This window comes from Zosterops lateralis (assembly GCF_965231275.1).
Source record: "Zosterops lateralis genome assembly, chromosome: 2".
NCBI classification, from domain to species: Eukaryota; Metazoa; Chordata; class Aves; order Passeriformes; family Zosteropidae; genus Zosterops; species Zosterops lateralis.
The window spans coordinates 65,932,308-65,946,350 of NC_139763.1; the positions used below are offsets into that span (position 1 = coordinate 65,932,308).

At 36.5% G+C, this 14,043-nt stretch overlaps 1 protein-coding gene across 1 annotated transcript in view; it reads right to left on the reverse strand.

The window, feature by feature from the left end:
* FREM2 (FRAS1 related extracellular matrix 2) overlaps positions 1–14,043 on the reverse strand; it is a 119,157-nt gene that overhangs the window by 96,693 nt on the left and 8,421 nt on the right. The window contains exon 2 of the mRNA XM_083885115.1: positions 13,391–13,480. Within this exon, the coding sequence (XP_083741241.1) occupies positions 13,391–13,480 (90 nt within the window). The remainder of the gene's footprint in view (positions 1–13,390; positions 13,481–14,043) is intronic.

The following is a 14,043-nucleotide window of genomic DNA, read 5'->3' on the forward strand; positions in this document are numbered from 1 at the left end:
GGAAGAACAGAACTGATAAGAATTTTCTGCAAATTATATGTTCTCTTTTCAGTTTTTTCTCACTAAGTTTCCAGGAGAGATTTGCTGCTGTCTCTAGATGCAGACAAAATCAGTAATAGTTGAGAGTTTGTACAAATCCCTGGCCAAAAGAGGCATTTGTAATGATTTAGCTTGATCTTGTATTGAGAGAACATAGGAGTCCATCCAGTAATTTTGTGTCAGATGTAGTTTGACAGGTGGCGTTTTTTTCTTCTGTAAGATATCTGTTCTTGAAGACATCAGAATTTGCCACTTGCCTTGGAAATCTGTTTCCAGTTAAGACCACCTGCTGTTAAAAACCCATCTCTAAGCTGAATTGTTCTGCATTCAAATTCCAACTGCTGATCCTTGTGATGCCACTTCCTAACATGGATGAAACATAGAAATCAAGCATCCAAAAGCTGCCAACAGACCAGAAGCAGCTTAGACTCTTTGTGTAGCAAAATCACCATTACTGTTAAGTTTCATGAAACAAGGCTTCTCAGGAAATTGCACTCCCCAGCTTTTGTGAAACTTGACAAGTTCCACAATCTTTCAAGGAAAACATTACAAACTGTCCAAACTGTCAATTTTATGAAACTCAGCATTTGCTAAATGTTTAAGGTAACTCTTTAATGCATTGCTATGTCAAATAGTGTGGGGAAAAAAGCCTATATTAACTCTTTATAGTAATCTGCATACCTAATTCTCAATCTTACCATATCGATACTCTTTCTGGAGTCATCAAACATGGCCAAAAAAAAAGAAAAAATCCCAAAAAAGCCCACACAAACAAAAACAAAACAAAACAAAAAAAACCCAAACAAAACCACCAAAAACAAAAACAAAAACAAAAACAAAAAAAAAACCAACCAAACAAACAAAAAAAAAAAAACAAAAACAAAAACAAAAACAAAACAAAAAAAAAAAAAAAAAAAACAAAAACAAAAAAAAACAACAAAAAAAACCAAAAAATAAACCTCACAAGTCAAAATTAATACTAGAAAGAAAAAACTACACTAAAATTACTGTGTTTCAAAAGTACTCACAAGGGTATGAAAACCACAAGATTTAAACAAAGAATATATATGTGCTTTACGAAATATTTTTGCTCCAATGTCCACATAATCCATGAAAAGAACAAAATTGAAGAAGTGAAGGAAAAAACAGTATAGAAGCTCTTTTTTTGCCTAAATAATACCTTGCCTGTTGATGAGGAGCTAATCAAGCAAAGCCATGCATGGCCAAATCAGTTTCCATCTGCATTTGCAAAAGAACGTCTCAGCTAGGAAAAGCAGCTTCATCCATCCCAAAGACTTTGCAAACAGTCTTACTAAAAACACAAGTCAAGTCCACAGAAGATTTAGATTTATTCTCTTTTAGCTGTGGAAGCCAAGGGAAGTCTGCTCAACAACAAACAGATGCATCACACGTAAGAGGTGCCCCATTTAAAAGAAGTTTCCCTAGAAGCAGACAGCATCAGAAAATAAGGCAGCCACTTGAGATCTCAGTAATTCAGTAACCAGATATTGATGCAGGGCTCTCTCCTCCTCAGAGGTTAGATGAATCTGGGGACCTCAAAACAATGAATAAGGCCTGGATTATGTTTGTAATTAAGGAAAGTGTAAAAAACCATGACAAATCAGAAGTTGCCTACTTAAGAGTTATTTGTTTAATAGGTAGTTACAGTAGCAATCGAGGGAAGGAAACAATTTTATCGTATGATTTCAAGCAGAGTTCCTATGATTGATGATTATCAAACTACTTTAATAGCAGTAACTACATAGAGACTAACAGTCTAAAACAACATTTGTTTATTACTCAATATGTTGAAAGTTTTACGACTTCAACATTTCAATTTAACGGGTTTGCATTTCTCAGCTGTAGATTCTTTCAAGACTTCTTTCAATTTTCATGCACAGGATTTTAATTTGGATAAATCCAGGACAAAATGCAGACTAAAGAAGTTCTGTCATTTGGATCTTAAATGTACAACACTGCATCATCTATCCCTAAAGAAGAAGCTGAGTATAATGCACTTTGCATCTGTCAGGAAAAAAAAAGTATCAACTAGTTTCCTTTTCACTCAGACCTTATATCTCTGTCCAAAACACTCTCAGTGCAATTCTCTCAGAAGGGATGTATTTGAGCACCCGTTTGAGTACTATTTGTACTCAAATTTGCAGTACTGCATTTGAGTACTACAAATCTTCTATGGTCAGGAAGAGCCAGTCTGAAAGGCATTACTGAGATTAAATAGCATAGATATTGACTGAATTCAGCACAAAGCCCAGGAAAGTCTTTAAATATTATTCAGAATACTGCAGTGTTTGTTTTTTTTTAACTGACTACAGTGTCTCAGGCTCTTGAGTTCACAAGCACTGCCTAAAAAGCAGACATCAGAATAAGAAATCAAATACTTTGAAGGCTGCAAAATAAAAACTTATAGAGCAAAATAATTTTAGGGACCCTGAATAATTTTTAGCTTCTAGCTATGAGAATCTTATCTTGCACAACTTGCTCTTGAACACCATAGCAGTGAGTGAAAAAAAAAATTCTTATAGATTTCAGTACTGGAGGATCAAACCAAAAAACCTGAGGCACAAAGAGCCTCACTGGAGGCACTGGCCTTTGAATTAGGCTTCAGATGTTTCTTTAAAGGTATCCTTACAATTCCCTCTAATTTTTAATGTTATTCCCTAACTACAAAGCTTTAGAGAGGCAGCAAAGTGTGTGGTAGCAGCATTCCTACAGTCTTGAAGAAAACGTGCATTACACAGCAGCAACAGAAGTGCTACTACGCTGGTACTTAACTCAAGAGTTACTGAGATTGGAATCCTGGCAAACATTCAGGGCAATGGTGTATCAAGTTGACTGAATTAATGTTTTACTAATGACTTGAACTTAAACAAGTCAAAATCCTTCTTCAGGAAGGGGAAATTTTTTTTGTGTCTTTTCAAAGAGCTTCCTAAGGGCCTACTGCTAAATTAAATCCTTTCTAGTAATAAGCCCCAAAAAATAATTAGTTGTATCAGTTTAAGAAAAATTAACTGACGGAAACCTTACAGAAAACAAGCCACACTATACACAAGCCACACTAGATCTAGACCAAACCCAAACAATAATCAACACAAGTCAAATTAATTAATTTACTCGAATAGGATTTTCACTTTGCTTGTATCATTCCTGACTTTTAATTTTATAGAATCATCTAATCATCTAGGCTGGAAAAGATCTATGAGTCCAACCACAAACCCAGCACTGCCAAGTCCACAACTAAATCATAACAGCCACATGTCTCTTAAATACCTCCAGGGATGGGGATTCAAGCACTTTCCTAGGCAGCCTGATGAGATTTCCCATGAAAATATTTTTCTAATATCCAACTGATATTGTCATCATTTTTATCCCTACATCCAATGCAGGATAGAGATTTCCCTTAGTCCTTTTTTTCCTCATTAATGTATTAACAGAAACTTTTTTTATTGTTTTTCATGGCCGTAGATAGATTAAGTTCTACTCAGGATTTGGCCCTTCTAATTTTCTCCCTGTGTAACTTCATGTTATCCTTGCACTCCTCCTGATTTGCCTGCTCCCTTCTTCCAAAGGTGATAAGCTATCTTGTTCCCCAAGTTCCAGCCAAACCTCTCTGTTCAGGCAAGCTGGTATTCTTCCGTACTTCTGGTACATGGGGACGTCATAATTCTGCACTTTTAAGATTTTTTTTCTTGAAGAATGTGTGGCTTTCCTGGCCCCTCTGCCTTTCCAGACTGTCTCCTAAGAGACTCTGTCAACCAGGCTCCTAAACAGGCCAAAGTCTGCCCTTCAGAAGTCCAAGGTGGCTGATCCTGTTCCTTTAAACTCATTCATTTTGTGATAGCTGTGCCCAAAATGGCCTCCAACCACCACATCTCCCATCAGTTCTTCCCTGCTCACAATCAGCAGGTCCAGCTGGGCACCTCCCTTGGTTGGCTCCCTGACCAGCTGTGTCAGGAGGTTGTCTTCCATACATTCCAGGCACCTCCTTACACTGCCTCCTCCTTGCTGTACAGGACCTACAGCAGACATGCTACAAACTGTTCTCCCCCAGGAGAACAAGAGCTAGTGAATGTGAGACTTCTCACAGCTGGTCATAAAATATTTCATCTGCCTTTTCATCCTGGCTGGGCACAGTATAACAGACTCTCACCGGGATATCTACCTTGCTGCCCTTTCCTCGATTCCTACCCCTAAATAATCTACCTAACTCTCACCATTGTTAAGCTCTAGTCAACCAAAACATTCCCTAACATACTCAAATGCCAATTATAAATAACAGGTAATATAACTTCAGGAAAAATTTGAGCAGTATCCAGGAAAAATTTAGGCTTGTGAAACAGAAATAATTGTCTTCATTTTTCCAGAAAAAAATACGGAGGTTCACGAGGCAAGAAATGCCCTTATAATATCTACCAAGGAAAACAGAAACTTGCACCAGTGAGAATGTTGTCAATTAAGATGCACAAATTGAGAAACTTTGATGACAAAATATGCCATCATTATATTTTCTCTATTTTTAATTTAATTTTATTCTTAGCATCTTTCCATAGATTAGGACTCACTAACTTCCCTTGTTGAATACTGTTTTTCATGTATCTATTGTTTGTTTCAGGGATGTTTTTGTTTCAGAGATGTTTATCACTCTTTGTGTAAATATCAATCTAATTTTTAAAGAAGTCCAGAAACTTCTGGCATACTTTTTTTTACTACTCAGATGAACCTGATCTCTAGAGGACACTACACAGTTAACTGGCCAGTGAAGTGATAAAAGCTAAACTTTTCCTGAAGGCTGTTTAGACTCCTTTGATTAAAACAAGTTGGGAAATTAAATAAGCTGTGAGGAGGATTTCTTGACAGCAGCCAGTGTCCCTTCTCTAGAGCTCTTGAGAATATCCAAATCAAAAATATTTCCAACTGACTATCAAGATAATTTCACAAGCTTATTATAGTTCACTCTAGGAATTAGCGTCTTTCTGCAGGTTCTCACGTCACTGGCAATCAGTGTTACTGCTGAGAGTTCTCAATTCTTCTACTTAAGCCTAGTGTGTCTCCTTAATCCCTTTAATTCTTGCATTTTGACCTAATTTTACTTCTCGTTGTCATGCTTCTTTTGTTGCTATCTGGGCCTTATTCTATATCACAAGAATATAAAAGCTAAATTGTGGATTATTTTTACGTAACAAGCCTGTTAAGTACTTACAGGGCTACCTTATACCTTCCTTGTCTCTTATCCGACCAGGTCAAATGAAATCAATAGCACTATTCAGCTCAGGAAAACAAGCATGATTGAGATTTAAGTGCTAAACTGGTAAACTTTGTTGTAACTGTATCTGTTCTTTGAAAGTGTGATTAGCCAGCAAGTGATCTAGGTTGGAAACTAGAAAAAATACTATCAACAGGTATTGGTGTTTGAGACATTTCCTTTCTATTCAACCAGCCCAACAGTCCAGGTGCTCATTCTATATGGAAGAAAAGACCATTGGGAATGGAATCAGTATCTGCCCACTCTAAACTCTGATCTAAACCATCAGCCTATGGGTTGTTCTGGAAGGCACGGCTCCTAACTGGGCTGTTTAAGCCATTTTATTCTGTGGAACATAGCAGGTATCACCAGCAAAGGAGAAATATAGTGGAAAAAAGAGAAGTGGAACAAACACCAAAAAAAAAAAAAAAAAAAAAAAAACCAAAAAAAAAAAAAAAAAAAAAAACAAAAAAAAACAAAAAAACAAAAAAAAAAAAAAACCACCTCCCCCTCCACCCAAAAAAAACCCAACAAAAAACACCCCAAAAAAGAGACAGAATTTGTCAGCCCCATAGTAGCAATACTTAGTTAAAAGTGGAACATCCAAGTGCAGGCAATATTCCAAAGAGTAATTAAGAACTCATATACTTGGGCAGCAAACAGAAAATCAATACAAAAGAGACCAGAATGTGACTCTCCTTCACTAATCCAAGGCAATATCTAAACCCACTCCTTCAATTACACTGCTTTGTTTTTTTAAGAAAATTATTTAAAAATCCAGGATGTAGAGAAGAGGGAAAGATTTGTTTTTTGGATAAAATCACCATTTGAACTAAAATAACTAAAGACAAAAAAATCTTTTGTCAAATCACATAGCTACTTTAATTCCTCTAAAAAAAAAAATCTTGTTTCAGCTAGACAAAGCAGACCTTTTCTATGTATATATTTGGAAGATAGTATGATATTCAAGTTAGAAATGGAAAATTCAGTAATTTTCATGATTTAGGCTAAAATACCAGGACAAGGAGACCAGCATATATTGTACAGAAGACAATGAAAATCTTTCCACTGAGATTAGTAAGGCTAACCAGATTTTCTATATGCCCCATATAAGCATCTTCTGCTCCTGTATATTTTCACAGATACTCAATTTTGCTGAGACCTTGCAGCCACAATCACAACAATGTCCCCATGAACTCATTTTTTATTTACGGTAAAGTTTATTTTGATTTTTTTTAAAATATAAACTGTAGTGTCAAACTAACTATTTAAATCCTGTGGTAATACTTACAGTAATAAGTGTGACATGTGGAAAATTGTTTGGGCACCATTCTAGAGTATTTAAAACAGCAGCAACAAGCCTGGCAGTGAACCAGAATCCAATACAGTACTTGGCAAATGATGGCAAACAAACCACCAACATGTGATGCCCCCATTTCTAAGCCAAAGATAAACGTAGTTGATGTGTTTTGCCAAGATTGGTGTGCCCAAATGCCATAAGCGAGGTCAAGCAAGGATGCTGCAAATAATTCCCAATCACATTTTACCAGTTTGCTACTTTAAGAGCTATCAGATATTCAGTCCAAAAGGTCTAATATGACATTATTATTATAGCTCACCCAGGAAAACACATCAGCATTCCAGCTTTGAAAAAGAGCAGTAACAACTGTTATAGTTTAAAGTCAAGGGTGTAATATTATTCTCTCACAAATTAATAAAGCATATCAGAATGGTGATTCCTAAAAAATATTATTTGTTTAGCAAAACAAAGGATGACAGATTAAATATTTGTATTTCACAAACTTTATGGAGATTTTTCTCTCCGCAATGGAACTGCAATTCTTTAGCAGAATTTCTTGTATAAACATATTTGGGTGTTGTGGTGCATTTTGGCTTTACCAAATTTCTGCATGCTTCTGTTATTTGTTTTATAATGGTTTGTCCCTCTACCATGTTAAAACCCCTTTTGGTTTTTCCTTAATTATGGGTCCTGTCCATCACTCTGAAACCCTGCCCAGATGGCTAGAAAGTTCTAGTTGGGGGCCAGGGTGACTGGCAGAGTCCATGCCATTCCCTCCCTTTTTTATGTATGGGATGGTTCTACTGGTTGTCCCCTTGTTCTGGGTAACTCCTCCTCTCTCTGGGATTGGCTCTAGATTGTCCCCTGCCCCCTTCATACACCTCCTGTACTTAACATGAGACTCGAGGAAAAACTCACTTTTATGTGGGCCATCCTCTGGGGGAAATAAAACCTGGATGAAATCCACATGGAAGTCCTCCTTTGTTTCTCACCATCACCACGCTTCAGCCTGAGGCAAAACCCACGAGATGGGAAAGGTACCAAGCTGTACCCCTAAATGTGGTTTGGTGCAAGAGCTAGCCGGGAAAAGCAAACCAAACCCTGCATTTGGGAAAAGTCTATGAAGTTTTCCCATAAATTGGGCTTAAAGGCAACCTTCAGGCAATTGTTTTTGAAAGATTCTTGCTTCAGTGGAGATTTAGCCAAATGTTAGTACAGTAAAATGCAGCACTGTCTTAAGGCATTTAGGGATCTGTAATGAAAAGTTTAAGTGAGATTTAGCTAATGATGTAAATCACCAGTTTTAGTGAGCCTTGGCTTTAAGTCAGAAAAGCTGCCCAAAGAGTCTGAAATAAAACAATTCTTGTTTCCCTAGTGATCCTCGCATTCCTAAACCAGCTATGAGAATCTGTCATTACTTCCCCTTTGAAACCATTCTACCCTTGAGGCAAGGTGTTGCAAGGTATCATAGCAGTCCTAAAGAAGCAGTTTGGAGGACTCCACTTAAGCACTGAAGCAGAGGATGAAGTTAGGTAAGGGACAGGCAGATCATGGTTCAAATTAAAGCTGAACAGGAAATGGGTTTTCCTCTCAAACGACCTGGGTTTGTTTTTCAGAATGCTCCAGACCCAAAAAGCCCACATCAGGGTTATCTCATTTTGTTAATCAAAACAGGAAAATATAATGGAACAGACTGTAAAGCAAAGTATTACTAGTGTGGCACTAGCCTCTTGAAACAAAAAAAATACTAAGGCTCAACACAGAAATTTCTGCCATGGGTGCTGCAGTCCTGTTGAGTTTCCCAAGCTTCAGAAGACATGAGGGGGGAGGAGGGAGAACAAACATAGCAAACTAATGCGATGAGAGCACTAGTCAAGTAACAAGCAGGCCAAGAACAAAGTCTTCTTTTAAAAACATCAGGGAGCAGACCACTGTTTAAAAGAGATAAACATTCCTTCACTGACTTTACATGACCTGATATTGAACATTTCAGAGTTAACCTAAATAGAATAAAGAATTTTTCTTACATGAATCAAAAAAGAACACAATAGCTGCTCTCTAACAGGCAGTCCACATGCTGCCACAGCAGTACTGCTACCCCAGACACTCACTGCTGGTGAATGTGTTTCACCTTGATACTGCCTCTGGAGGCATGGAGGTTGTGCTGGGTTTGAGTTTAGTGCCAGTTTTGGGGTATGTTTGTTTTACACTACACAATCAGCAGAATCTAGCGAAAAAATTGCCTTCAACCAGTTCAACCAGTTTCATATTATTTGAAACAGCACCTTTCATGGGAAAATATCTTCTACAGAATAGTAGCTGGGCATTAAATTCATATTTTTAGTCAATTATTTTGACTTACTGCAGTGACAATAATGAATCTCAGACAAGCAAAGAAGAAAGAGAAGGTAAACAAAGACTTCAGTTTTAACCACATTTTTTGTGCCCAGTTCACATAAGGAGTAAAAATGTCTCAGCCAAGTCATAAGGGATGTAGTGTAAAACTGTAGTGTGCAGTTTTCTAAAGCAGGCAGTAGAGCTCAACACACTGGAGCTAATTTCTGTGTCAACTTTCATTCCATACAGATTAGTGCCATTTTGCACAGCTGAAGCAGCAACTCTATGCAGTGTCATACACACGTACTTTTCTCAAACTTCCAGTATTATTAACTTGCTGCAGAAACTGCAGCTTCTCCTTAAAATTATCAGATATAAGTTAGTCTACAAGTGTGTTTTTCACTTATTAAAAGGCTCAGGCATTTTCAACTGGATTTTTTTTTCCAATCTAGTGAGTCTTTCAACAGTATTAAAACTTATATACAGAAATACATGCAGGAGCTCAACTTTAAGTATAGATTTGCATTTTACCTCCCCATGAGAAATAAAAATCCTGCTTTCCCTGTGTTGGAAGCATTCATCCCTTTATTAATCATTGAATTAAGAATTTAATAATGTAAACATCAAGATTCACCGTCACATGCTTGCACTTGCTAAGAAGAGTTTTTTTCTCCACCTTATTGGAATGTAGAGGCCACTCTTGAGGAATGTGATTCAACTGAGACTATTTTGCAACCTTTGTGAAAAAGAAAATTCCACACTTTCTTCAAGGTTTTGCAAATATGGACTCATAATACTTTTTTTGTGTCAAAAGAGCTCCACATGATTATTTTAAGATTAGAATTCACAACAAAATGAAAAGTAAATTCTTAATATGTACCACATTAGTTTCTTTCAAAGTATCCCACAGTTAACTCAGCAGCGTCTGATGTATTACAGAGTCTTCCTATTCTAAGTAAAGCAGCCGTGCATGGGTTCACCCACTTTATAGCAGACCATCTTGAGGCTAAATCCCTATATAGGAAGCATAAAAATACTTTCTACCTTTAAAAAACATTAATGTGAATAAATAGGTGAATTGTGTCCAATTTATTTTAATTTTGAATTACTCTTATTGAAAATGCCATTTAAAGCTAGAAAATCTTTACAGCCATACATTTGTAGGTAACTGATGCTGACAATAACACTTTCAGTGCTTTAAACCTGAACCAGCTCTTCCTGGTGAAACCTCTAATTTTGGTTTGAATACAGCAGGCCTATGCTCTTGCTTGTTAATTATAGTCCTAAGGGCTTGCTTTCCTTTTTTTAAATGGACTTCCTTTCTCTTCATAATGAGCCCATTTCTCTTCTCTTTAGTTATCATTGCAAAGTTTATTACGAGATAGCCATAATCCCCAAGCTACTCCTCATTTGCCTATACTTTATTTTTCTCCCCTGCCCACTAAGCAAACAACCTTGTTCCAGTCCCATATTCCACGCTCTCAGATCCTAGGTCGTGCTTTGGTATGCAGCATGGCACTCACCTTACTCCCACTGTGAGAAGTGGAGCAGGCAAGGGGCCAAGACCTGGCAGAGGGCTGACCTGCCCCTTTTTCCCTCACCTACCCACCTAGTCTGTCGTTGCCCTAACTTGCTTACCATAAATACTACTGCATGTGAGAAGATAAACAAAATTCCAAATCCACAACAGAGCTCACGCCAGAGTAGTTTGATGACTCCTTGTACTTGGTCTCCAGGCAATTACATGAAATAACAGCCTCAGGCCCCAGTCAGACTATCATTTAAGAGACCAACAAAAGAGCTTCTGCATTTGTTTTCATAAGGCATGGTATAATGAGTATGGCAGATCAGCCACCAAAACACAGACCTAGAGGAAGTCATGCTCTTCTCCTATTTGCAGTTCAGAGACTATGAACAAATATTACAGGACATGTAGAATAATATTTTAAAGGCAACACTACAGGTCTAAGGCAAAAATAACTTTCTAATTCATGTCACATGAAAAGAGCAGGAACTGCTGTTGTATGTTTCCCTTGCTGGGGCATGAAAGCCTAGAAGATATAAAATACTTGGGTTGCAAGATGTGACTTATTTTAGGGGTTTTAAGTTATTTGAAATTACATTAGCTGAAGTATAGGAATGCATATTCATTCATTGAATCATGTTTTGAAATGCTTCTTGATTTGAACCAGATCACTCAAGGACTACCACACAATTCAGTTTAAGTGAAGTCCCACTTATTTAATTTATAGCATTAGGCACTTTAAGGTAGCACAAACCTGTTACTACTGTAAAAATATGGATACAGGAGATGGAAGGCTGAAGCGTGGCTTTCTACAATGGGTGCTGATCACCTGTGCTCCATCTTTCACTAAGCTCTTGTGTGGAGTCTTTTAATATGATTTGGCTTAAAATCAAAAAAAACCCTAAACAATAGCCTTGGTACAACTGAAAGTCTGCCAAAATACATCTGAGTTGCAAAAGACTGGCTTTGAAGTCTTTCTGAGGAGGGTGGAAATAGAAGTAGGTTAAATTGCTGGATTTTTCATCTGTTACAGATTCTAAAGACATTGCTAATAAATTTGAGATGTTTCAGACAGACAACTACTAATGTTTTGATCACAACTTCATCAATTTTAATGTGGCTTTACCATCTTCAAAATCAGAAATACTCTAAAATGCAGCACAGCTCATTTTTCTGTCAAACAAATAGCCTGAGGGAAGCTATTTCCTGGTAAAAACCATCTTACCATCTAGCTAAGTAATGTCTAAGACAATAATGTCACAACTTCCAACGGCTCTAAAAAATTAGCAAGCACCTTGTTATCATGATTCTTTGTATTCTGAAAAATACAATACAATTGCTGTTACAATTGACAGGCTGTTACAACTCTGCCAACTAAAAGCAGATGTAACCAGTGAGCTTGAAAAAAAATCCTTCATATAGAGTCAGAATATATTAGGTGTAATTTGCATTAACTACTATTGTTAAATAGCATGGACACAAGTCCCACAAATGCTGGTCTCTCGAGGGGCAACTCATTTTTAAGAACTGATGTTAAACACCTAACTGAGAGCAAACTTCCATCAGCTTTAATTACTCCCATCACACAAAACCTTAAAAGAATAACTCGAAAGTCACGAACAATGTCACCTTGTGGTGACACCTGTCATAAAAAGGTATTACTATGAAAAGACAGCATCCCATGTTCCATTTTACTTACCTTTAAGCTTCTCTAACCTATCTCAGTGAAAAGAAAACATTTATGGAAAATAAGTCAAGTTGCAAACTCTTATGTCATTACCTGGTTTCTAATGTCACAAAGATTTGCAAAGACATTTCTAAAACTCTCAAAAGGTAGTGTTTCCTCTGTGTTTGTCCAGCACAACAAAGAGTAAAACATGTTTTCAATATCCCACTCCAGCAATGGTAAATGGTGACAAAACTGTCCAGTCTGTGACACCACAAATTCCTGTTTACTCATCTTAATACTCTTAATTGGCTATGCTTCTTGTGAAGCAGTAATACAAGCTGTGTACATGAGCTGATAATCAGCTAACTTGAAACATTCTTTCTAAGGAGTATATTATTAAGCCAACTAATAAAATTCATTGCCAATTACTCATAGAGCTATGTATTACATATTTAAAAAGGTATTGAAGTAACAAAATCTAACCACCTGTTACCACATATAGGAATAGCTACATTTAGGAATATCCACATTAAGTCAGACTTAATAGGGATAGGGAAAAAAAAAAAGCCTGTTGATGCATTTTGTTTACCCTTTAAACTGCTCTTTCTTTGGGCTTTTAAAACAAACAAAAAACCCCATTATATTTCTCTCTCAAATGAGTACACACCAGTATTCTCAATTTTTTAAAATAATTTTCTTTTGCATCCACCACAATCCCAGAAAATAGTATTAGCCAAGAGAATTCACACCAGTTGCCCGACAATGATCTTTGACAAGCCATTGAGGATTCTGTTAAGTACACAGAATCAAAACTTGAACTCTATGCAACAGGTACAGGTTTTGATATGAATGTTTTAATATGAATAGTCTGAGAACTGGAACCTTTAAAAAGGTAGACAACAATAACCATAAATGGAAAGTTTCTCAAGATAAAGACTTAAGAGAATTTATGTGTTAAGATCCTGGACAGGGAATACAAAGGTAAAACTAGAGAGTCCAGGTATCTGAGTAGACTTACAGAATTTCACTTTCTTGCTGGAGTAGGTTGAGGTTTTTCCATTTGATGCAATTAACATTTCATCGTCACCTCTCTTCATAATCATCAGAAATAGTTCAAAATATAGGAAAGCCATTAAAAAAATCACATTCCAGGAGATAACACAGACTTCCCTCAATTAAACTCAATGTTCTTCGACTCCCAAAGCATACTTAAATTCTTTATCTTTAAATAACAAGAAAAGAGATTTTAGGAGTACTCACCACCATCTTCCACCAAAAAATGAAAAATGTCACTGGTGGCATTGTCACCCCCTCGTAAAATGTAGCATATCTTCATATCATCAATATCAGCTGGAAAGAGTCAAGAAAATGTATGCTTTATTTTAAATTATGAAGGTGGGAAACTTTTTTTAGAAAAACTTGATGTAGTAAATAGTTTAGCTTCAACAAGAGAGAAGACCAGGTCCTACAGCAGAACTGAGGAATTTCAGTATTAACAGTGTTGAAGTCTTACAGATATCATTCATTCTCTCTCCCTTCACTTCCCCCTCCCCAGTGCTCTCTTTCTTTTAAGCTGTATTTACAAAAAGAAATGAAATGAAATTTAAAAACATGACTTGACAGTCAGAACTATTTCATATTTATCATTTTCTTAAACAGAGGTGTATCTCCACAAGAATATTGATGTTAATTCTGTCACTCTTCAACCTGTAGAGGACAGTTACAGTGACTGACTATTTTAAGAACCCAAATAGATGCAATTAAAGTAAACAAAAATTACTTCAGTAAGAAAAAAACCTGATGTACAATTTTGAACCAGTAGTTACCACATGATAATTTTTTTTTCTGTATTCCTTGAATAGTGATGAGAAACATTTATATACATAAAAACTAATTTTTGGCACTTTCTTTGA